We start from the raw sequence: 24,865 nt of genomic DNA, 5'->3' as shown, positions 1-24,865 counted from the left end.
AAAGAGCCGACAAGAGGCGACGCCACCTTGGACTTGGTCCTAAATGGTCTCACCGGACCGATAACAGAAGTAGAAGTCATGGTTCCACTGGGAACGAGTGATCACAATGTAATCAACTTTAAACTTGACATTGGGAAAGGGAAACATTCCAAAACCTTAACCACCACCTTAAACTTTAAAAAGGGTAAATACGATTGCATGAGAGCCATGGTAACAAAACGACTCGAGAAGATGGTGGACAAACTTGAAACAGTAGACCAGGCATGGTGCCTATTGAAAAATACTATTGCAGAAGCACAAGATCTCTACATTCCGAGGATTTCCAAAGATCGGAGAACTAAAGGCAAAGGAGAACCAGCATGGCTTACCATACAGGTGAAGGAAGCCATAAAAGAAAAGAAGGACTCTTTCAAAAAATGGAAATGCACGAAGACAACCGAAGCCTGGAACAAACATAAAGATGAACAGAAGAAATGTCACAAGGCGGTGAGGGATGCAAAACAGGACTATGAGGAAAAAATAGCCCGGGAGGCCAAAAACTTCAAGCCCTTCTTTAGATACGTGAAAGGGAAAAAACCTGCAAAAGAGGCAGTGGGACCCTTGGACGACATGGGAAGAAAAGGGTACATCAAGGAAGATAAACAAATCGCAGACAAACTAAATTCCTTCTTTGCGTCTGTCTTTACGAAGGAGGACACCTCAACAATACCTGAAGTGGAGAAACTGTTTACAGGAGAAATAGAGGACAGCCTCACCACAGTTGAAGTGAACTTAGATCAGATATACTACCAGATCGACAAAACTTAAAAGTGACAAATCCCCTGGACCGGATGAAATTCACCCGAGAGTCTTGAAGGAATTGAAGGTCGAAATCGGAGAGTTACTGCAAAAACTTGCAAACCTGTCAATCAGAACTGGTCAGATACCAGACGACTGGCGGAAAGCGAACGTCACGCCAATTTTCAAAAAAGGATCGAGAGGAGAACCGGGCAACTATAGACCTGTGAGTCTTACGTCTGTCCCCGGCAAGATGATTGAATCACTGATCAAGGATAGCATAGTTCAGCACTTGGACACACATGACTTGATGAAACCCAGTCAACATGGATTCAGGAAAGGGAAATCGTGTTTGACGAATTTACTCCAATTCTTTGAGACCGTGAACGAGCAAATTGATAGTGGAAAGCCGGTGGACATAATATACTTGGACTTCCAGAAAGCATTTGACAAAGTTCCACACAAAAGACTTCTTAGGAAACTACAAAGCCATGGCATAGAGGGAGATATACAAAGATGGATAGGCAAATGGCTGGAAAACAGGAAGCAGAGAGTGGGCATAAATGGGAAGTTCTCCGACTGGGAGAAAGTGACTAGTGGTGTACCCCAAGGCTCGGTACTTGGGCCGATCCTTTTTAATATTTATATCAATGACCTGGAAAACGGAACATCCAGTGAGATCATCAAGTTTGCAGACGACACAAAACTCTGCCGGGCAATCAGATCGCAGGAGGACAGTGAGGAACTCCAGAGCGACTTGTGTCGGTTAGAAAAATGGGCGGAGAAATGGCAGATGAAGTTCAACGTGGAGAAATGCAAGGTAATGCATTTAGGCAGTAAAAATAAGGAATACGAGTACAGAATGTCAGGTGCAACTCTGGGAAAAAGTGAACAAGAAAGGGATCTGGGTGTACTGATAGATAGGACCCTGAAGCCGTCGGCACAATGCGCGGCAGCGGCAAATAAGGCAAATAGAATGTTGGGCATGATAAAGAAAGGAATCTCGAGTAGATCGGAGAAAGTTATAATGCCGCTTTATAGGGCAATGGTCAGACCCCACTTGGAATACTGCGTCCAACATTGGTCTCCCTACTTAAAGAAGGATATAAAACTGCTGGAGAGGGTGCAGAGACGAGCAACTAAACTAGTGAAGGGTATGGAGAAACTGGAATATGAGGATCGACTTAAAACACTGGGATTGTTCTCCCTTGAGAAAAGGAGACTGCGTGGGGATATGATCAAAACCTTCAAAATACTGAAAGGAATCGACAAATTAGAGCAGAAAAAACTATTTACATTGTCCAATTTGACACGGACAAGAGGACATGAAATGAAGCTAAGGGGGGGCAAGTTCAGGACTAATATCAGGAAGTTCTGCTTCACACAGAGAGTGGTTGACATCTGGAATACTCTCCCAGGGGAGATTATTGCGGAATCGACAGTCCTAGGCTTCAAAAGCAAACTAGATGCATATCTCCTTGAGAGAGGCATATAAAGATATGGTTGGCTATAAAATAAGCCAGGTGTATACCTAGCAGGGCCTCCGCGTGTGCGGATCGCCGGACTTGATGGACCGAAGGTCTGATCCGGAGATGGCGCTTCTTATGTTCTAAGCAAATAGATTTCGCAATACCGATTGGCCGAACCGGCCATCGCTTCTGGATAGGGAGTCCAGACAGTAGTGGGGGGTGAAGGTGTGAACCGAAGACCATGTGGCAGCCTTGCAGATTTCCTCGATAGGTGTGGACCTGAGGAACGCTACGGAGGCTGCCATCGCTCGGACTTTGTGTCCCGTTACTCGACCATGCAGCGCGAGACCAGCCTGAGCGTAGCAAAAGGAGATGCAATCGGCCAACCAGTTGGACAAGGTGCGTTTGGAAACTGGGTGGCCTAACCGGTTTGGGTCGAAGGAAAGAAACAGTTGTGGGACTTTCCGGTGTGGCTGAGTGCGTTGGAGGTAAAAGGCCAACGCTCTTTTGCAGTCAAGAGTGTGGAGCGCCACTTCTCCGGGGTGAGAGTGGGGCTTGGGAAAAAACACGGGTAGGACGATGGACTGATTGAGATGGAAATCAGACACTACTTTAGGTAGGAACTTTGGATGGGTGCGGAGTACCACCTTGTCGTGATGGAATACCGTGAAGGGTGGATCCGCTACCAGCGCTTGTAGCTCACTAATCCGTCGTGCGGACGTGACCGCGAGTAAGAAAATTACCTTCCAAGTGAGGAATTTTGGATGGCATTTGTCTAGTGGCTCAAATGGGGGTTTCATTAGTTGAGCCAGAACCACGTTAAGGTCCCAAACCACCGGGGGAGGTTTGAGAGGGGGGTGGACGTTCAGCAGACCCTTCATGAAGCGAGTGACTAAGGGATGGAGCGAGAGGGCTTTCCCTTCCAGGGACTGATGAAAGGCCGCAATCGCACTGAGGTGTACTCGAATGGAGTTGGTCTTTAGGCCGGAGTGAGATAGTTGAAGTAGATAGTCAAGGACCAGGGGGACGGGGGCCGACACCGGGTCCTGGCTGTGGGAGGAGCACCAGGTTGAGAATCTGGTCCACTTTTGGGAGTAGCAGGTTCTCGTCGAGGTTTTTCTAGAGGCCTCCAATATCTCCCTGACTGATTGAGACACGGGGAGAGCAGTCAGGGGGAGAGAAACCAAGCATTCAGATGAAGAGATTGAAGATTGGGATGTAACAGTGAACCCTGACCCTGTGACAGTAGAGAGGGAAACAGAGGCAGAGGCAGTGGATCTCTGACACTGAGTTGAAGTAGAAGGGAAAACCACGGCTGGCGAGGCCAGCGAGGGGCAATCAGGATCAGGGTGGCTTGTACTGTTTTCAGGTGGACAAGCGTCCGCAGTATTAGAGGAAACGGCGGGAACGCGTACAGGAACCTTCCCTCCCAGTCGAGGAGGAAGGCGTCGGCCTCGAGTCGGTCCGGGGAGTATATCCGGGAGCAGAAGAGAAGCAGCTTGTGGTTGTGAGGGGACGCGAACAGGTCTATTTGAGGTGTCCCCCACTGTTCGAACACCCCTCGTAGGGTCTGAGAGTGTAGTGACCACTCGTGTGGCTGGAGGAGGCGGCTGAGTCTGTCCGCCAGGCAGTTTTGTTCTCCTTGTATGTACACCGCTCGGAGGAAGGTGTTGTTGGAGATTGCCCATTTCCAGAGGCGCAGGGCTTCCCGACAGAGGGGCCAAGACCCTGTCCCTCCTTGTTTGTTTACTTAGTACATCGCTACCTGGTTGTCGGTTCGGATGAGAACCACTCGGTCGTGGAGCAGATGTTGGAAGGTTACAGCTGCGAGATAGATGGCCCGAAGTTCTAGCACGTTGATGTGGCAGCGACGGTCTTGTGCTGACCACATTCCTTGGGTGCGTAGGCCGTCCAGATGGGCTCCCCAAGCGTACTCCGACGAGTCCGTGGTGAGTACCTTGCTGTGGGGTGGGGTGAGGAAGAGCAAACCTTTGGAAAGATTTGAAGAGTCGCCCCACCAGCAGAGCGATCGTTGCAATGAAGGAGTCACTGTCACGGAGCGGTAGATCGGGTCCCGGTCTTGACGCCATTGAGCGGCCAGGGTCCATTGAGGGATTCTCAGATGGAGGCGGGCGAAGGGTGTGACATGGACGGTGGAGGCCATGTGGCCCAGGAGGGTCATCATCTGTCGAGCTGATACCGAGGTCAGCAGGGAGATCCTTCGGCTCAGACTTACTAACGCTTCCCGGCGCGGAGGGGGAGGAAGGAACGGAGGCGAACCGTGTCCAGCGTGGCCCCGATGAATTGTAGGGACTGCGAGGGGCGTAGTTGAGATTTTGGGAAGTTTATCTCGAACCCCAGACTTTGTAGGTAGGTAATAGTCTGTTGGGTCGCTGAGATAGCCCCTTCCCTGGACGGGGCTTTGATTAGCCAGTCGTCCAGGTAGGGGAATACCTGGAGGCCCTGGGAACGTAAGGTTGCTGCTACCACCACGAGGCACTTGGTGAAGACCCGAGGTGATGATGCTAGTCCGAAGGGGAGGACTCGGTATTGTAGATGCCAGTCCCCTACCTGGAAACGCAAGAACTTGCGGTGAGCGGGGTGCACTGGGACATGCGTGTACGCCTCCTTAAGATCGAGGGAGCAGAGCCAGTCGCCCTCGTCGATCAGGGGGTAGAGTGTCGGTAGTGAGAGCATCCGAAACTTTTCCCGTACCAGGAATTTGTTGAGGCGTCTCAAGTCTAGTATTGGGCGTAGGTCTCCCGTTTTTTTCGGTACCAGGAAGTAACGGGAGTAGAAGCCCTTCCCCCGTTGGTCGGGGGGAACCTTCTCCACTGCTCTCAAGCGAAGCAGGTCTCGAGCTTCGGAGAGGAGTAGGGCTAGCTGAGTCCGGTTGGGAGGGCAATTCCTTGGGGGGTTGTCCGGGGGAATGGCCCGAAAGTTGAGAGAGTACCCTGATGAGATCACGCCAAGGACCCATGCGTCCGACGTGACTTGTTCCCAGCGAGGGTAAAAGGCTTTGAGTCGACCCCCGATGGGAAGGAGGCCTGGGACTATGGCGGAGGGGGCCCGCCCCCTTCCGCATGCCCCGTCAAAAGGACGGGGATGGTTTGGTGGTCGCAGGCGGTTGGGACTTGGGCATGGTCCTGTGGTGGGCTTGCGGACGCCTGGGTGGGGGCCGCGAGAAAGCAGGGGTGGACTTTTGTGGGTAGCGGCGCGGAGGGGCCCTATACGGCCTGGCCGCTGGCGGTTTGGGCTTTTGCCGGACAAGGGAGGCAAACGAGCGTTCGTGTTCGGAGAGGCGTTTTGTAGCCGCCTCGATAGTGTCATCGAACAATTCCTTTCCCACGCAGGGGAGGTTAGCCAACCGGTCCTGTAAGTTGGGGTCCATGTCGACCAGGCGCAGCCAAGCTAGTCGGCGCATGGCGATAGCGAAGGCTGCTTCTCTGGAGGAGAGTTCGAAGCCATCGTAGGCCGCGTGGAATAGATGAAGGCGCAGGTTGGAGAGGGACTCTAAAAGCAGGCCGAACGTTCCTTGCCGGGAGGCCGGTAGGTCAGTCTCAAAGGCTCTCAGTAGTCCAATGAGGTGTTTGAGGTAGGATGTGAAGGTGAAAGTGTAGCTTTGCACCCTAGAGGCCATCATTGCGTTTTGGTATAGTCTCCTGCCGAACTTGTCCAGGGTTCGGCCTTCTCGGCCTGGGGGGACCGCTGCTGACACCCGGGACGGGTGAGCCTTTTTCAAGGAGGATTCTACTAGCAGCGATTGGTGGGAGAGCTGTGGTTGCTCGAATCCCGGGTAAGGTACTGTGCGGTACTTGGCCTCCATTTTGGAGGGTACGGCCGTGACCATGTAGGGGGTCTCTAGGTTCCTGAAGAAGGCCTGTTGGAGTACCGGGTTAGGTGGTAAGCGGAGGGACTCTCTGGGCAGTGATGGCATATCCAGCTCCGCCAGGTATTCCTTAGAGTATCTGGAGTCGGACTGGAGGTCTAAGTCCAATGCGTGGCCCATGTCTTGGACGAAGCGAGTGAAGGATGGACGGGATGTCCCCGGGGCCCCGTGCGGGGTCAGGGAACGAGACCTTCGTCGGGTGGAGAAGGATAGGGAGGCTTCCCTCGAGTATCGAGGTTCATGTTCCGATCCCTGCTCCGAGACTGGGGAAGCACTGTGAGAGTGTTCCGGGGTTGTCGATCTTCGGCGTCTCGAGGGGCCCCTCGGAGACGATGCCGGAGTTAGGGGTACCGATCGATATCGGATCGGTGACCTCGATCCGGATTCCCTCGGAGAATACGTCCGAGGGGGAGTTCGGAGGATGCGCGGGTTGGAGAGTGATAACTCAGCCACCCTTAGTGGTCCCGTACGAGGTGTGGGAGAACGGCCTCGTAGAGTTGGTGAACCTCGGGCCTTCTTGGAGGTACGGCGGTTCGAGGTTTCTGTCGTTTTAGCCCGACGTTTTGCCCCTCGGCGGTCTGCGGAGGGGGAACGTCTCGGGCGCCTCGGCGAGGAGTCGGAGGAGGATGGGATGCGGCGAGGATTGCGCACCTTTCCCCGAGGTTGATCGGTGCGAGGCCCAGGCTGGTCTGGCACGTTCGAGGTCGAGGCCGATTGAAATTGGGCCATTGCAGTGGACAGCTCCGACGTGATCATCGCTCGGAGTAGGTCCTGGAAGACGGGCACGGACAGCATCGAGTGCATGTCCCCTGCCTCGGTGCACTCCACCTGGGGCGACCTCGTATCAGAGTATTCCTGTGTGGTGGAGGCACGGCCCGAAGGCTTGGAGGGCTTAGTCGCTGTGAGCATGGGGCTTCCGCCATGCGTCGACGCTGTCCCCGAGGTTGGCTTCTTCGCTGTTACAGAACCTGAAGAGGGAAGAGGGGACTTACCCGGGGCCGAGGCTTTCTGTTGTCCCGAGGACTTCGGGGTCGAGTCTCGAGGCGATGCCGAGGTATCAGGGGCCGAGGTCAAGGCCGGGGCCGACCTCGAGGCCGAGGTGGAGGGTTGGTCCGGAGTGAAGAGGTCCGCCATGTGGGCTTTTCTTCGGCGGAGGGCCCTGTTTTGGAAATTAGCGCACTGGGGGCAGGAGTCGGTTGGATGAGCTGCCCCCAGACAGAGGATGCACCGGCGATGCGGATCTGTGAGAGAAAGAAGCCGCTCGCACCGGGTGCACTTTTTAAAGCCGGTCAAAGGCCGGGACATTAAATCGAAAGTGGCCGTGGCTCGATTAGCCACGCGGCCACGGGGACCCGGAAGCCTCCGGGTCGTCGAAAAGGAAGCAGGAATCAAGTAAAGTTGTAAGGAATTCGCGCACAGCGACTTAATCGAGAAAAAACAAGAAAAAATCGCGGTGCTAGAAGGCAGTTGAGGCAGAGCCTGAGAAACACGGCTTCTAGGCTCGCGGAAAATTTTGAACTGGAGACCACGAGGGGATGCACCCCCTAGTGGAGCAGGAAGGCACGCATGCGTGGAGCAGCAGAGCAAACTTAAAATCTTCAATCAAGTTTGCTTGAAAATGCTTCCGCATCGGGGCTCCGTAGATGACGTCACCCCACATGTGAGAATATCATGCCTGCTTGTCCTGAGATAATATGTTCATCTTCCTGGGGGATGAGGCAATGGGAGTCCCTCAGCTGATAGAGTTCATTCAGCAATTTGGTGCATTCTCTGGGCTGCGGGTTAACTTTAATGTCTGAGGCCTTGGTAGTCAACCCTCCTTGCGCTCAGCAGCATGATTCCTTCCTTTCTGTTGCAGTGGTCCAAGGGTATGATTAAGTATTTGGGTGTTTATTTGCACACGGATCCTGGGGTGGTTTATCGGAAGAATGTGCTAGATAAATTGGATGCTATCCAAGCCCTATGCAAGAAGTGGATGGAATTTCCCCTTTCGTTTCTTGGGCATATCGCCCTTATTAAAATGGTCATCCTACCAAAGCTGCTTTATTCTCTTCAAATGGTGCCGCTTTGGATAAAGCGGAAGGATGTGCAGGCTTATAAGGAGGTTATTTCTTCCTTTGTGTGGCGCTCGAAACGGGCACGCATTGGGTATCACAAGCTGGTCCGGGAGTGGGGTGGTGCAAATTTACCTGATCTGTGTCTTTATAATGTTGGATCGAGCACTGGTTGTCGGGTAGACTGCAGAGGGTCGGAGTAAAGGGCCATTATTCTGACTGGCGGGGAGTCACGAGCGGTGTGCCGCAGGGATCGGTGCTGGGGCCGTTACTCTTCAACATATTTATCAATGACCTGGAAAAGGAGGCAAAGTGCGAGGTTATAAAATTTGCAGACGATACCAAACTGTGCGGTAGAGTTAGGTCCAGGGAGGAGTGTGAGGACCTGCAAAGGGACCTAGACAAGCTGGAAGACTGGGCAAACAAATGGCAAATGCGCTTTAATGTGGAAAAATGCAAGGTTATGCATATAGGGAAAAAGAACATAAGAACATAAGAAGTTGCCTCCACTGGGTCAGACCGAGGTCCATCTCGCCCAGCAGTCCGCTCCCGCGGCGGCCCATCAGGTCTGCGACCTGTGAAGTGGTTTCTGACCACTTTTATAACCTACCTCAAGTTCTATCTGTACCCCTCTATCCCTTTATCCTCCAGGAACCTATCCAAACCCTTCTTGAACCCCTGTACAGAGTTCTGGCCTATCACTTCCTCCGGAAGCGCGTTCCATGTGTCCACCACCCTCTGCGTAAAAAAGAATTTTCTAGCATTTGTTCTAAACCTGTCCCCTTTCAATTTCTCCGAGTGACCCCTAGTGCTTGTGGCTCCCCTCAGTTTGAAGAATCTGTCCTTATTTACTCTCTCTATGCCCTTAAGGATTTTGAAGGTTTCTATCATGTCCCCTCTAAGTCTCCTCTTCTCCAGGGAGAACAGCCCCAGCATTTTTAACCTGTCAGCGTATGGAAAATTTTCCATACCTTTTATCAGCTTAGTCGCCCTCCTCTGCACTCCCTCGAGTACTGCCATGTCCTTCTTGAGGTACGGCGACCAGTATTGAACACAGTACTCCAGGTGCGGGCGCACCATTGCGCGATACAGCGGCATGATGACTTCCTTCGTCCGGGTTGTGATACCCTTTTTGATGATGCCCAGCATTCTGTTTGCTCTCTTTGAGGCTGTCGCACATTGCGCCGATGGTTTCAGTGATGAGTCGACCATCACCCCCAAGTCCCTTTCCAGGTTACTCACCCCTAGCAGTGTTCCCCCCATTTTGTAGTTGAACATCGGGTTCTTTTTCCCTACATGCATGACTTTGCATTTCTCTACGTTAAAACTCATTTGCCACTTTTTTGCCCAGTCTTCCAGTCTCGTTAGGTCCTTTTGTAGGTCTTCACAGTCTTCCGTGTTTCTAACCCTGCTGCAGAGTTTGGTGTCATCAGCAAATTTGATAACCTCACATTTTGTCCCCGTTTCCAGATCGTTAATAAATATATTGAATAGTAGAGGTCCCAGCACCGACCCCTGCGGAACTCCGCTCGTGACCCATTGCCAATCTGAGTATTGGCCCTTGACTCCAACCCTCTGTTTCCTGCCCGCTAGCCAGTGTTTGATCCATCGGTAGATATCCCCTCGCACCCCGTGGTTCCACAGTTTTTTAAGTAGCCGTTCGTGTGGTACCTTGTCGAAGGCTTTTTGGAAGTCAAGGTAAATGATGTCTATGGATTCACCCTTATCCATCTGACTGTTTATTCCCTCAAAGAAGTACAGCAAGTTCGTGAGGCATGACCTTCCCTTGCAGAAGCCATGCTGGCTCGCCTTCAGTTGTCCATTGTTTTCTATGTGTTCGCAGATTGTGTCCTTTACCATTGCTTCCATCATCTTTCCAGGAACCGAGGTCAAGCTCACAGGCCTGTAGTTTCCCGGGTCACCCCTTGATCCCTTCTTAAAGATGGGTGTGACATTTGCTATTTTCCAGTCCTCTGGGATCTCCCCAGTTTTTAGGGAGAGGTTACATATTTGGCGAAGTGTGTCTGCTATTTCGTTTCTCAGTTTTTAGTACCCTTGGGTGGATGCCGTCCGGGCCTGGTGATTTGTCGCTCTTTAGTCTGTCTATCTGTCTGAGGACATCCTCTTTGCTTACCTCTAGTTGTACCAGCCTTTCGTCGTGTTCTCCGCTTATAACCCGTTGTTCAACTACAAATTGGGGGGGGGGCATTGTTGGGAGAAAGCAATCTTGAGAGAGACTTGGGTGTGCTGGTGGATGCATCACTGAAGCCATCTACACAGTGCGCAGCGGCCTCAAAAAAAGCCAACAGAATGCTGGGCATCATAAAGAGGGGCATAACTACCAGGACGCGGGAAGTCATCATGCCACTGTATCGAGCGATGGTGCGTCCGCATCTGGAATACTGCGTTCAATATTGGTCGCCGTACCTCAAGAAAGACATGGAGGTACTTGAGAGAGTCCAAAGGAGAGCAACGAAACTGGTAAGAGGGCTGGAACACTACCCATATGCTGAGAGGTTGGATAGGCTGGAGCTCTTCTCTCTGGAAAAAAGGAGGCTCAGGGGTGATATGATAGAGACCTTCAAGATCATGAGGGGCATAGAGAGGGTGGATAGGGACAGATTCTTCAGGCTGAAGGGGACAACAGGTACGAGGGGGCATTCGGAGAAACTGAAGGGAGATAGGTTCAAAACGAATGCAAGGAAGTTTTTTTTCACCCAGAGGGTCGTGGACACTTGGAATGCGCTACCGGAGGAAGTGATCAGGCAGAGTACGGTACAGGGATTCAAACAGAGACTGGATGGATTCCTGAGGGATAAAGGGATCGTGGGATACTGAGAAAGCTAACCAGAAAATAAATGTAGAAACCCAACCAGGTCGTGCAGGTGCAAGACCGGAGGGCTAGGACTTTGATAGGAAGATAGGACTCAATTAGGAAACCAAGGAGGCATGGGGGCCCCTTCTGGTGATTTAGACAGGTCGTGACCTGTTTGGGCCGCCGCGGGAGCGGACTGCTGGGCAGGATGGACCTATGGTCTGACCCAGCGGAGGCACTGCTTATGTTCTTATGCTGCTATAATGCGGTGGGTGCACGAGGTCTATACGGGAGCTTCTAAATTTGCTCCAGTAGGGTTTTGGCATCTCTTGGCAGCCCTGGTATTGGTTTTTAATACGATGTGTCACGGAGCCGGGGCTTGCACCTCTATGCTTCGACCCTTGCATCTGGCGTGGTGCTGATGGCGGTCATCTTTGGGGAATGCGGCGGGCCCTTCCCCCTTTATTGAGTTTGTAGGTAACCCCAGGTTCCCTGCTGGCTCATCCCATGCCTTTTTTTCGTCAGCCCGGAGGTCTGGTTGTCAGTTTGTAGGACAGTTCACGGAGCTGGGGTTGGGGGTGGTTCCCTCTTTTTCGGCCTGCCGGGAACAGTGGGGATAGTCTGAGGGAGTCGGTGCTCGCTTATCTTCAGCTGCGCAGTTATTGCTTGGTGCTCCGGATGTCGGATGGTTCGGTGCCCACTTTCTCTCCATTGGATCGAGCTTTTATGTCTGTCGTCTCTGAGTTTAACACGCTATCAGGGTGGTATAAACTAGGGAATGGTTTTGAGGCAAAAATAAAACTTTGAAAAAAAGATCGATGAAAATCCAAGATAGCCACCGCCGCCAGCAAATTCACACCAACAATGGCAAAAAAACCCTGAAAATTAAAAATAGCGATTTTAGGGTTTGGGAAGGTGGGAGACCTGAACCCTACAGTCAGAAACTCTCAAAAATTAGATTTAGAGAGTTTAACAGACCACCCCCATAGTTCCCTTAGGAAATAATGCAGGTGTACTCGGTGTCTGAAGTGCCTGCCTATCAGCTCTTTTCACTGCAGCTTAATGGAGGAAAAGATTTTTTGCCTCAAATAGCTCCAAAATGACCGGACTTGAAGATCTTTGGACTGCCAGTTAGATGGACACCGACTGCAACCTCTACTCCCATGAATACTCTCCATGCGACCAGGTGCAAGAAATGCAGCCTGCGCCCTGAAACCTGGAGAAGTTTAACTCAGGATGCATACAGCCTATGCTTAAACTCCTGAAAAGGTCAGAGGGCAAGTGAGCTTCCAGGGGAATGGACCCCCCCCCCCCAGTCCAGGAAGGCTTGCTCACAGTAGGCTGGTTCCAGAGAATGAGGAAGGGAAGAGAATCCTGTGTAGGAAAGCCCAGGTGAAGACCCCTGAGAATTCCCCAATATAGCAGAAACAGGCCAATACAGCTAAAACCTAAAATGGTGCCGAGAGAGTAAAATGGCTGAAAATACACTCTGACTAAACACTGTCAGCTCTGAGAGACACTGTTGCTTGCACTTTTGCTTTCCTGAGAAAAGCTGGGTCAAACAGAAGGCACAGCTAGAAAGAAAAATAATTCTAGGGAAAAAGGGATCTTGCCCCCCAAGTTAGCAAGGTCAGCTGCTAGAAGTTTCACAAGAATAAAGGATGTTAATGGAAGACTTCACTATGATGCTGACGGGATGCTTCGCAAGAATAGAGATGTGAAAACTTAAGTGAGCTAACCACAGTGCTAAAAAGCCATTGGGCCCAGGTACTCAAGGGAAGGACTCTGATATATTAACAGGACAATTATTGGGAAAGAGAATAGATGTAGACAGAAAAAGGTGTGACACACAATATCACTCAGATAAGTTAACCAATCAATAGATTAATACATGAGATAATGAATATGATTAGCCAATGAAAATGTGAAATGTAACATGCACCAAGGTGGGCCAGAGCTGTCGGAATCATATAAAAGAGAGCTCCTTGGGCCATAGTTTCAGAACTCATCGGAAGTTCTCCATCAGCCTGGCCAGCCTGGTGTATGCTCTATTACTCTATATGCTGAATGATTTGTTCCAGTAAGCTATTGCTGTTTGATTATTAAATTCATATTATTTGAACCAGCATAAAGAGAGTCGAGTGGTCTGTCAGTGGAGGCCATAATAGCCAGCTCTTCAAGATCCAAAGTTTCTCAATGAGCAGCAGTTCGGCTCCGCAGGACTGCGTCCTTTCCTCCAACAGAGGACCACCGCAAAGAGGTCTCAAGGCACTCAAACCACCGAAAAAACGAACTTTAAGTGAAAAAAATAAGAAAAAGATGCAGAGCATATCCAAAAGACTTCTGCACGGATTTCAAGCAGAAATTTAAAACTGCAGGGGGTTCTAACTCTCCCTCTGAAGTGGAAGGAACATGTGCTCAGAAAAATGTTTAGATTTCTGCACCTCTCAGATTACAGGAAGGAATTGAACATCTAGCACACTGAATCTGGAAGGAATGTAACAGAATGGGCAATTCCTCCCATCTCAGAGGCTCTTCTAATGTCAAACAGGCAGTACAGCACCAGCCTGCTGACATGCCCAGTCATATGAATGATGTACAGCCACTCTTCACTTAAATCACTTAATGACAGAGTTCCGATCATACAACTAGGTTGTTAAGCGAATTGGTCGTTAAGTGAGGCGTGTCTAAAGATCATTCCTGTCCCCCAAACCTTAAGTACCAGATTCCTCCACAGCTTACCTGAAAACCCTGATAGTCTAGTGAAGAAGTGGGGACTGAAGTATCTTCCTACGTTCCTGCCCTGTGAAAGCTGCGATCAAAAATTGCTGTCATGAGTTCCCATGGAGGTTCCATTAATTCCCACGGTCTTGTTAGACTGCTGCAGGAATTCACAGGGCAATAGCTCTGGAAGATCGCTCCTGCCTCGTTTGATGTTGGTTAGAGAGCTGGTCATAGTCAGGGTGGTTGTTAAAGTAGTCATTAAGTGAGTTGTAGCTGTACACAAGCCTGCCCTGTGTGTTTAGTTGGCTCTGGCCCAGGTCTCACTGGGCTGCTGCTGCCCTCCTTGCCCAGCCCTTGGGTATAGGTTTGTTCCTCATCCCATCAATCGATTCATTTTTCCTCTCTCTTTTTTTTTTTTTTTTAATAGCTTTATTTCCCTACAGGAGAAGAATAATGCTCTGGCCAGAATTTTTTTGAAAGGCTCTCTAGAACTGTAGGGAGCTCAGGAGGAGGGTACCTCCAAAGGGCATGAGACAGAAAACTGTTCCCCCGATGATAGGGGACCCATAAGAACTGAGCTGAGTGCCTCAGCACGTTATCAATCAGGGGTAATGACCTGGGAATGAGGAGCTAAGCTCTACCAGAGAAGGACCTTAGACTGTCAGTCCTGGGACTGAGGGCATTAGGCTCTACGAAGTGGTGCAGCCTTAGCCTGCACAGCTGAGAGATAGGTCTGGTACCAGGTGCACCAGCCCAGACAACCTAACATTTGCTGAAAGTAGAGAAAATACTGGCATTTTCCCCAAAGAGCACCTGCCCTTATACCAGTGATGTCACTATGAAAAAAGTGAGTTTCTCTACCTCCACCTGCAGGTAGGAAGGGGATACAACCTACTTGTACAAACTAGTCCAGCCAGACACCAAGGAAGTTCGACTTGTATAATGGAAAGCAAATAAAGTTTGGGATGTCATATTTGATAGTTCCTGATAACAGGCAAAAAAGAATGCTCAATGTGATGGCTCCCTAAAGAAAAAGAGAAAGGATGGGTGACAAGAAAGAAGAAATGTCACATACCTCGAAGGAGATGGAAATGCTCAGGATATAGCAGCTTAAATCCAAAAAGTGTTAATATCACCTCCACAGAGAAGGATCCACGGTCTACAAAATCTCCATTAAATATCTGTAAAGCACCTCAGGAAAAGGCCTGCAGTTCTAGAGACATGGGCACAATCAGTTAATGCTCTCCCTCTCTACCTCCTTCCCTGTCAACTATTGGTCTTGTTCAGTCACCAATCCTATACCTCTTTCAAACTGCTCTGCTCACTCACCTTCCTAATCATCAGCTTCACCCTAGCCTTAAATGCTACTGTAAAACATCCCGAATTGTCAGATTCCTTACACTACCTCAAACTTTCACTCATTAGCACCCCCCCCCTGGTCCTAGCCGATGGTCTTACTCTCCTCACTGCTCAAATTGTTCATTCCCGTATCAATTGCTCATGACCCCCTCAACTCTCAGCCTCTCTCCACCCCAGCTGTGGAGTCTTACTCATGCTTTCAACTGTCGACTTCATTTGCTCCCTGGTCTCACACCACTTCCAGATCTATAAGCTCCCCCCCGTTCCCCAATTTTGTTCAATCAGCCAATTGTCAGCTTTTGCCATCCTTTAACTGTTGGTTTCAACTCATTCCTTCAACCTTTATTTTCCTCCTCTAGAGCAGTGTTTTTCAACCTTTTTATACCCGTGGACCGGCAAACTACTAGGACTAAAATTTAAAAACCCTGTTTCCGCCCCATCTCCGCGAGCTCAGTCACCTCAGTAACTACAGAAAAATAGATATAGTGCAAAATATAAACAGCAGATATAAATTCTCAAAACTGACACGTTTTGATCACTAAATTGAAAATAAAATCATTTTTCCTACCTTTGTGGCTGGTGATTTCATGAGTCTCTGGTTGCGTTTCCTTCTGTCTGTGTATCCTTTCTTTCATTTCTTTCTTTCTGCACTCAGGCCCAAGAATTGTCCCTTTATATTCCCTCCCTTTTCTTCCTATGTCCTTAGTGCCCCCAGTGCCTCCTTCCCATGTCCTTAGTGCCCCTTCCTGTCTTTAGTGCCCCCAGTGCCTCCTTCCCATGTCTTTAGTGCCCCCAGTGCCTCCTTCCCATGTCCTTAGTGCCCCTTCCTGTCTTTAGTGCCCCCATTGCATCCTTCTCATGTCTTTAGTGCCCCCAGTGCATCCTTCCCATGTCCCACTCACTGCCTTCCACACTTTGTCCCACCCCCACCCCCGAAGCCAGCCTGCCTGCCTGTCTACCTCTCTCCTTCCCTCCCTGGCCAAAGCCAGCCTGCTTGCCTCCCTGCCCCGCAAAAAAAAAAAAAAAAAAAAGCCTCCCTCCTACCTTGCCCCTGCTCTTACTGCCCTGTCGCTGCTGCTAAAGCTGACAGGAAATCTTCTTTCCGACGTCAATTCTGACGTCGGAGAGGACGTTCTGGGCCAGCCAGGCAGCGATTGGGGGGACAACGGGACAGGAGGTCTGAAAACGGTCATTTTAATCTTGCCGGCCCTGCACGAACCGGCAGAAATTTCCTGCGGAGATCGGCGGTTGAAGAACAGTGCTCTAGAGGATCCTTAGCCCACCTATCTTCTGGACTTGTCCAGTGCTGTGCAGCTATTTCTGGCTACAGAAATTACTGCTGACCTAAATCTTTACCCCCCTCCTCCCCACTTCGCCCAAAAAAGATCAGCTATTTTTTATTAAAAAGAAACCAGACACTACTGAAAGCAGGTGCCTTGGGCACTATTGAGAACAAGTGCCACCCATAGGAAAGGATACATATGGATTAGTTTCTGATGGAAGTCCATTCAATTCGAATATATTTAATAAATCAAAATATTGGCCATGCGTGTCTCCGCAGATGGTAATTTTCTCTGTCTGAAAGAAAGAGTACACAGGAGAGGAAGAGAGGCAATAGGAGGAGGAGGAGTAAGAGAGGCAATAGAAGGAGTGGAAGAAAAAGAAAAGGAATACAGTAAAGAAAAGAAAAGAAAATGAGAGGAAAGAACAGAAAGAGAATTGTTGGAAAAGATGACAAATACCCACAAACATGACAAAGAGGCAGCAGAATATCTCACTAGTAGTAAAGGTAAATGCATCATACTATAAAGTAATTAAAAACTCCGCTTCATACTCTAATACTGGAGGAATAAAGCAGAAGACAAAGTATACCCTTGGATTGCTAACTAAAAATTAAAAAAATATTTTCTTCCATTACACTGAATAAGTAATTTCATAAGGCTCCTATATTTTTACATAATTTGTACACACTCGCAGGCAATTGTTTTCAAGACTTTATACAATAAGAGTAAATCCTGCAGAAATTGCAAATAGATTATAGATGCAGATTTCACACCAACTCAAGAGTAGGTGTGCGAATAATTTCTGCACATATATATATTTCATAAAATACCCATATATATATATATATATATATATTATGGCCCTGACTCTGCAAAGTGCTCCCGATTGTAGGCAGCTGTAGGCGTCCTACAGCTGTCTAATCAGCCAATCGGGAGGCACTTTTTCTTTTTTTATTTATAAATTTAGATGATTACAATTTCAAATAATACAAAAGAAAAAAAGGTCTTCCTTGGAAATTAACATTACATTATCATTCATACAAAATTCCTTTCTAAGCCCACATTAATGGGGAGACATGATACACTTTCGAAAAAACAAGTTGTAAAGAAAAAAAGATGGAGGTGGGCCTGCTGGCTGGACGTGTGAGGAGCCGTCTGGTCCAACTTGCAAGTAAGCCAAAGGGGGGGGGTTCCGGGGTGTGGGGTTCTTTGTGGGAGGGGTCCAGCAGGAGGGGTTGGGCAGTCTCCTGCCGGTGATCTTAGGGGGTGGGGGCTGGCAGGAGGGGTTGGGTACCCTCCTGCCACGATCTTCGGGAGGGCCGTTAGGGGGGTCGGCAGGAGGGATCGTTGGGGGGGGGCGTTGGGGGCGTCCAGGGAGGGGGGTTGGGCATGTTAAACCCGATTCTGTAACCGGCATCTGCAACATGGACGTCGGTTACAGTATCGGGTTAACTTTGGGCGGGTGTAGGCCTGATTATGTATAGGACGCCCGGAACAAATCTTCAAAGGAGACCAAGCAGAAAAATTAACATCCATTGAAGTAAGCCTTGAGGACGTACACAGGCAGATATAAAAATTAAAAACTGACAAATCACCGGGCCCGGACAGAATCCACCCTAGGGTATTGAAAGAACTAAAGGAGGAAATAGTGGAACTACTACAGCAGGTTTGTAATCTATCTCTGAAAACAGGCGTGATCCCGGAGGATTGGAAGATAGCCAATGTTACGCCCATCTTTAAAAAAAGGGACCGAGAGGTGATCCGGGTTACTACAGACTGACCTCGGTTCCGGGGAAAATGGCGGAAGCTCTGATAAAAGATAGCATTGAAGAGCATCTAGAAGGGCATAAACTTATGAAAGCAAGCCAACATGGCTTCTGCAAGGGAAGATCGTGCCTGACGAACTTATTGCACTTCTTTGAAGGAATTAACAAACGGATGGACAAAGGGGACCCCATAAACATTGTATACTTAGACTTCCAAAAAGCCTTCGACAAGGTACCCCATGAACACCTACTTCGGAAACTAAAGAACCATGGGGTGGAAGGAGATGTACATAGATAGATCAGGAATTGGTTGGCGGGCAGGAAGCAGAGAGTAGGAGTGAAGGACAACTACTCGGACTGGAGGAAGGTCACAAGTGGTGTTCCGCAGGGGTCGGTGCTTGGACCGATGCTATTCAACGTATTTATAAATATCTAGAAACGGAGACAAAGAGCGAAGTAATAAAATTCGCAGATGACACCAAGCTATTTAATGGGGCTAGGACTAAAGAGGACTGCAAAGATTTACAAAGGGACCTGAACAAACTAGGGGAGTGGGCGACGAGATGGCAGATGAAGTTCAATGTAGAGAAATGTAAAGTCATACACGTAGGAAACAGAAACCTGAGGTACAGCTACACGATGGGAGGGCTGTTATTGAGTGAGAGTTCCCAAAAAAGGGACTTGGGGATAATAGTGGACATAACAATGAAGCCGTCGGCACAATGCGCAGCGGCTGCTAAGAAAGCGAATAGAATGCTAGGAATAATCAAGAAGGGTATTACAAGCAGAACGAAAGAAGTTATCCTGCCGTTGTATCGGGCGATGGTGTACACGCATCTGGAGTACTGCGTCCAATATTGGTCGCCATACCTAAAGAAGGATATGGCGATACTCAAGAGGGTTCAGAAGAGAGCGACATGTTTGATAAAAGGTATGGAAAACTTTTCATACGCTGAAAGATTGGAGAGACTGGGGCTCTTTTCGCTGGAGAAGCGGAGACTTAGAGGGGGATATGATAGAGACTTACAAGATCACGAAGGGCATAGAGAAAGTGGAGAGGAACAGATTCTTCAAACTTTCAACAACTACAAGAACAAGAGGGCATTCGGAAAAATTGAAAGGGGACAGGTTCAGAACCAATGCTAGGAAGTTCTTCTTCACCCAACGGGTGGTGGACACCTGGAACGCGCTTCCAGAGGGAGTGATAGGACAAGGTACGGTATTGGAGTTCAAGAAGAGATTGGATAATTTTCTGAAGGAAAAGGGGATAGAAGGGTATAGATAGAGGGTTAATACACAGTTCCTGGACCTGATGGGCTGCTGCGTGAGCGGACTGCTGGGCATGATGGACCTCAGGTCTGAGCAAGCAGAGGCACTGCTTATGTTCTTATGACCAGCGTCCTATACAGAATCCGGGCCCCAACTACTCCCCCTGTAAATACTGTAAAATATGCACCAGCTTGCACCATGCACACATAAGCACATAAGCATTGCCTCTGCTGAGTCAGACCATAGGTCCATCACGCCCAGCAGTCCGCTCCCGCGGCGGCCCCCCAGATCAATGACATGTAGTGATCTATTTCTCTACTACTCTATTAATTTACAGCCTTCTGTACTGTATAGTAACCCTCTAATTGTACCCATGGATCCCCTTTTCCTTCATGAACTCGTCCAATCCCCTTTTGAACCCCAAAGTCATACTCTGCTCTACCACCTCTTCTGGAAGCGCATTCCAGGCGTTCACCACCCTCTGCGTGAAGAAGAACTTCCTAGCATTTGTTTTGAACCTATCTCCCTTCAATTTTTTTGAGTGCCCTCTAGTTTTTGCTGCCCCCACTAGTCTGAAGAATCTGTCCCTCTCTACCTTCACTATACCCTTCATGATCTTATGAGTTTCTATCATATCCCCTCTAAGTCTCCGCTTTTCCAGGGAGAAGAGCACCAGCTTCTCCAGCCTCTCAGCATATGAGAGGTTTTCCATGCCCTTTATCATTTTTGTCACTCTCCTCTGGACCCTCTCGAGAATTGCCATATCCTTCTTTAGGTACGGCGACCAGTACTGAACGCAGTACTCCAGATGCGGTCGCACCATCGCCCTATACAGCGGGAGGATAACTTCCTTGGTTCTGGTAGTGATACCTTTTTTGATAATGCCCAACATTCTGTTTGCCTTTTTTGAGGCCGCTGCGCACTGTGCCGCTGGCTTCATTGTTCTATCTACCAAAACCCCCAAGTCCTTTTCTAGGTTGCCTTCCCCCAGTACCATCCCCCCCATTGTGTAGTTGTACATCGGGTTCCCTTTCCCTATGTGCATAACTTTACATTTTTCTACATTGAAGCTCATCTGCCATTTATTTGTCCACTCACTCAGTCTGTTCAGGTCCATTTGAAGTTCTTTACATTCCTCTACAGATCTAACCTTACTGGAGAGTTTCGTGTCATCTGCAAATTTAACAACTTCGCACTTTGTCCCTGTTTCCAGGTCATTAATAAATATATTGAATAGCTGTGGTTCCAGCACCGACCCCTGTGGGACCCCACTCGTGACCCCTTTCCAGTCAGAATAGTGTCCCTTTACTCCTACCCTCTGCTTCCTGTTTGCCAGCCAGTTACCGATCCATCTGTGTATGTCTCCTTCCACCCCGTGGTTCCACAGTTTCCTTAGTAGGCGCTTGTTAGGTAATTTGTCAAAGGCTTTCTGGAAGTCCAGGTATACTATGTCTATGGGGTCACCTTTGTCCAAATGTCCGCTTATCCCTTCGAAGAAGTGCAGCAGGTTCGTTTGGCAAGATCTTCCAGTACAGAAACCATGCTGGCTTGTTCTCATCAGCTTATTTCTTTCTATATGCTCATTGATATTGTCTTTGATTATCGCTTCAGCCATCTTCCCCGGAACTGAGGTTAAGCTGACCGGTCTGTAATTCCCCGGGTCGCCTCTGGATCCCTTCTTGAAGATAGGTGTAACATTTGCTATCCTCCAGTCCTCTGGTATTACCCCCGTTTTTAAGGATAGGTTGCAAATCTGCTGCAGTAACTCCGCTATTTCGTCTCTAAGTTCTTTTAGTATTCTTGGGTGGATTCCGTCTGGGCCCGGAGATTTGTCAGTTTTTAGCTTGTCTATCTGTTTGAGTACGTCTTCAAGGCTTACCTCCATGCACGATAATTTATCCTCTTGGTCCCCCTTAAATAATTTTTCCGGTTCTGGTACATTGGATGTGTCCTCCTTTGTGAAGACCGACGAGAAGAACGTGTTTAATCTGTCCGCTACTTCTTTTTCCTCCTTTACTACTCCTTTCCTGTCCCCCTCGTCCAGGGGTCCCACCTCCTCCCTTGCCGGCTGTTTCCCTTTCACATATCGGAAGAAAGGTTTAAAGTTCCGTGCCTCCTTTTCAAGTCTCTCTTCATACTCTTTTTGCTTTTCTGACTGCGCGGTGACATTCTCTTTGGTGCTTCCTGTGCTCTTTCCAATTTTCCTCGGTTTTTTCCTTTTTCCACGTCCTGAAGGATATTTTCTTATCTCTTACCACCTTCTTAACTTCTTTGGTTAACCATGCTGGGTCTTTTGCTTGATTCTTTCTGTACCCTTTTCTAAATCTGGGTATATACCGGTTTTGTGCCTCGTTCACCGTGTCCTTGAATAAGGTCCAGGCTTGGTCCACCGTCTGTGCCTTTCTGGAACTGTTCCTGAGTTTTCTCTTTACCATTTGTCTCATGACATCATAGTTCCCTTTCCTGAAGTTGAACGTTGTTACAATGGTTCTCCTCCCCTTTGGCATACTTTGTTCCACTTTGAATTGGATAGTGTGGTGGTCACTGTTCCCTAAAGGTCCTACTACTTCTACTTCTTGGGCAGGTCCTCCCAGTCCATTGAGGATTAAATCCAGAATAACTGTCCCTCGCGTTGGCTCCTTGACAAGCTGTTCCAAGTAGCAGTCCCGCACAGCCTCTAGGAACTCCGATTCCTTTGAACATTTTGAAGCTCCATGTCTCCAGTCAATCCCCGGGTAGTTGAAATCTCCCATAACTATGGTATTTGCGTTTTTACATTCTCGCCTCAACTCGTCTCTCAATTCTTCATCCATTGCTTCTGATTGCCCGGGTGGGCGGTAGTACAGTCCCATCTTTAGTTCGGTTCCCTTTCTTCCTGGTATTTTAACCCATATTGATTCCAAATGGCCATTTGTTGTTGCTGTGTCGACTCCGGTCGATTGAATGGTATCCCTTACGTAAAGTGCTATTCCTCCTCCTTTCTGGTGTATCCTGTCTCTTCGGTATAGCTTGTACCCTGGTAGTGCTGTGTCCCATTTGTTGTCCTCGTTCCACCAAGTTTCCGTGATTGCTATGATGTCTAGATTTTCATCTTTGGCCCTGGTTTCTAGTTCTCCCATTTTGTTCCCCAGGCTTCTTGCATTAGTGTACATACAGTTTAAGTCTCGATAGTTTTGTTTTCTTGTTATTTTCCCTTGCAATTCATCATTTGATCCATCCTCTTCTCGTTCTACAGACTTTTGCTTATTGTCTCTCTTGTCCTCCCCCCTGTGGTGCGTGGTATTTTTCCTCTTTACGTTCATTCCCTTCTCCTTGGCCCTTATTTTCTTCCCCATGTAGTAGATTCCTCATGTCTCTTTCCTGATTTGTCTGGCTCCTTCGGTATTTCATTGCTTGCTTGACGTACATGGTATCTTCCCAGCACTTTTCCCACTCAGTATCTTTTCGGGATACTGTCTTCCGAATCATCAACACCTGGTAGTCTGTCGACTTTCCCCTTCCTCTCAGTTTAAAGCTTGCTCTATTCCTCTCTTGACATTGCCTACTAGTAGTCTAGTTCCCGTCATGCTCAGGTGTAGTCCATCTTTCATGTAGAGCTTGTTCTTGCCCCAGAACGTCGTCCAGTTCCTCACGAAGTGAAATCCCTCTTCCTCACACCATCTCCTCAGCCACGCATTGATTGATTGTAGTTCCGTCTGCCTCTTCACATCTGCCCTCGGCACTGGTAGGATCTCCGAGAACGCTATCCTCCGAGTCCTCATCTTCAGCTTCCCTCCCAAGATCTTGAACTGTTCGATGAATGCCTTCCTGCTGTAGTCTCTCCTGGCGACATCATTTGTCCCGAAGTGGACAATCACTGCCATCTCTTCCGTCTCTGCTCCTTCCAGGATCCTGTCAATTCTGTTGATAATGTCCAGGTCACCAGCCGATCCTCTCTCCCTCCTGCTATGTGACTGTCCACACCTTTGGGAATGATCTATTTTAATAAGCGTGCTTTACATGCGAAAATAGTTTTTGTAAAAAAACACCCTCCACATGTGGTTTGAATAATTAGTAAAAAGATGTAGAAATAAAAGAATACCTGAGAGGAACATAAGGATTTCTTTTTGGTAATCTGTTTAGAACACCTCTCCATGAAATGCACATGGTTCACTGTCTGTAATCACACTGCTGGCTCTAATAAAAGAAATTAATATTGCAAACAAATACGTACCTCTTTTAATATAGTCTCCACAAGGCTGGGTAGCTTGGATAGGATCTCTTTCACTTGCACCAAAATCTATCCAAAGATAGAAAAGGGAGAGTGAGTCCAGACTGCAAGAAAGAGATCAAGGTCAGCAGAGGAAAGACTGAGCAGTAAAGGGACCAATAATTTATTTATTTAAAACATTTATTATCCGCCTAAACTAGCTGGCTTACAATAAAAAAACATCCAAAATCACCAGACATATACAAAATTCAAAAACCATCAGTTACATCAATAAAATTAACAAAGCATCGAGGGAGGATACAAGATGGCGGACGCTATGTAGCTGTGCTCGGCAGGCTTAGCGTTTTTTCTTCAAATTAATACTTCAACCAGATACTGTACTTACTTGTCGGAATGCCTCATGCAAAGAGGAAGGGGAGTGTGAGAGCGGGTCATTTGCCGCTGCTCACATCGTCTCCAGCCCAGCAGTCAATTCAGCGGTTTTTGCAGCCGCTGAGCCCAGCCGACGCCCAGATGTCCCCGCGGCGGGAGAGTTCCGCGTCGGACCCGAGTGAGGGAGCACTCGGGTCTTTGGACTTGTTGACATCGTTGTCTCCACCGCATCTCTCTGCGCCCCCATGTCCAGCAGAGGCGCAGAGTGTCGAGCTTGGCCCCGAGGGAGAGGAGTTGGAGACCCCGGAGCAGGCAATGGGAGGAGCTACAGCCCTAGCTGGAACGCTGGGAGGAAGGGCTGCCGAAGGAGAAGGAGCACCAACAAGCACCCCAGCAGTGACACTGGAAATACTTTTGGAGGCTATCAAGAGAATGGATGTGAAGGTGGAGAAGACTGCCTCAGATGTTGAGGTAATGGTTAAGAAAATGGATAACTTTTCTGAAAGTTTGCTAAAAGTTAAGCAAGAATGCATGGATAAAATACAAATTGAGTCAGCTTCACTGAAAAACTCAATTACCACCATTGTTAAAGAACAAAATTCTACAGCCCGTAAAATAGAAATGATTGAGAACTTTAACAGAAGATTGAACTTGAGAATTCTAAATTGCCCAAGGATTTCGGCAATATCACCTATTGAGATTTTTAAAAAATTTTTGGTAGAATGTTTGAACTATCCGCAAGATCAGATTCCGCCTTTAAACAAAGTGTACTTCTTACCTACTTCAAAAAGAAATTTAGATATACCTAAGGGTGAGAATTTGGCTACTGATAAAGATCTGCAAAATCTCACGGCAATATTAGAGGAATCATCTATGGA

At 48.5% G+C, this 24,865-nt stretch overlaps 1 protein-coding gene across 1 annotated transcript in view; it reads right to left on the bottom strand.

The window, feature by feature from the left end:
• Positions 1 to 24,865, bottom strand: part of LOC117365186 (serine/threonine-protein phosphatase 5) — a 177,650-nt gene that overhangs the window by 77,586 nt on the left and 75,199 nt on the right. Inside the window, exons 5-7 of the mRNA XM_033955262.1 lie at positions 23,619 to 23,684; positions 16,567 to 16,665; positions 14,804 to 14,909 (exon numbers count right to left, since the gene is read on the bottom strand). Of these exons, the coding sequence (XP_033811153.1) occupies positions 14,804 to 14,909; positions 16,567 to 16,665; positions 23,619 to 23,684 (271 nt within the window). The remainder of the gene's footprint in view (positions 1 to 14,803; positions 14,910 to 16,566; positions 16,666 to 23,618; positions 23,685 to 24,865) is intronic.

Source organism: Geotrypetes seraphini, chromosome 8 (assembly GCF_902459505.1).
Source record: "Geotrypetes seraphini chromosome 8, aGeoSer1.1, whole genome shotgun sequence".
NCBI classification, from domain to species: Eukaryota; Metazoa; Chordata; class Amphibia; order Gymnophiona; family Dermophiidae; genus Geotrypetes; species Geotrypetes seraphini.
This window is presented reverse-complemented; position numbering and strand designations above follow the sequence as displayed.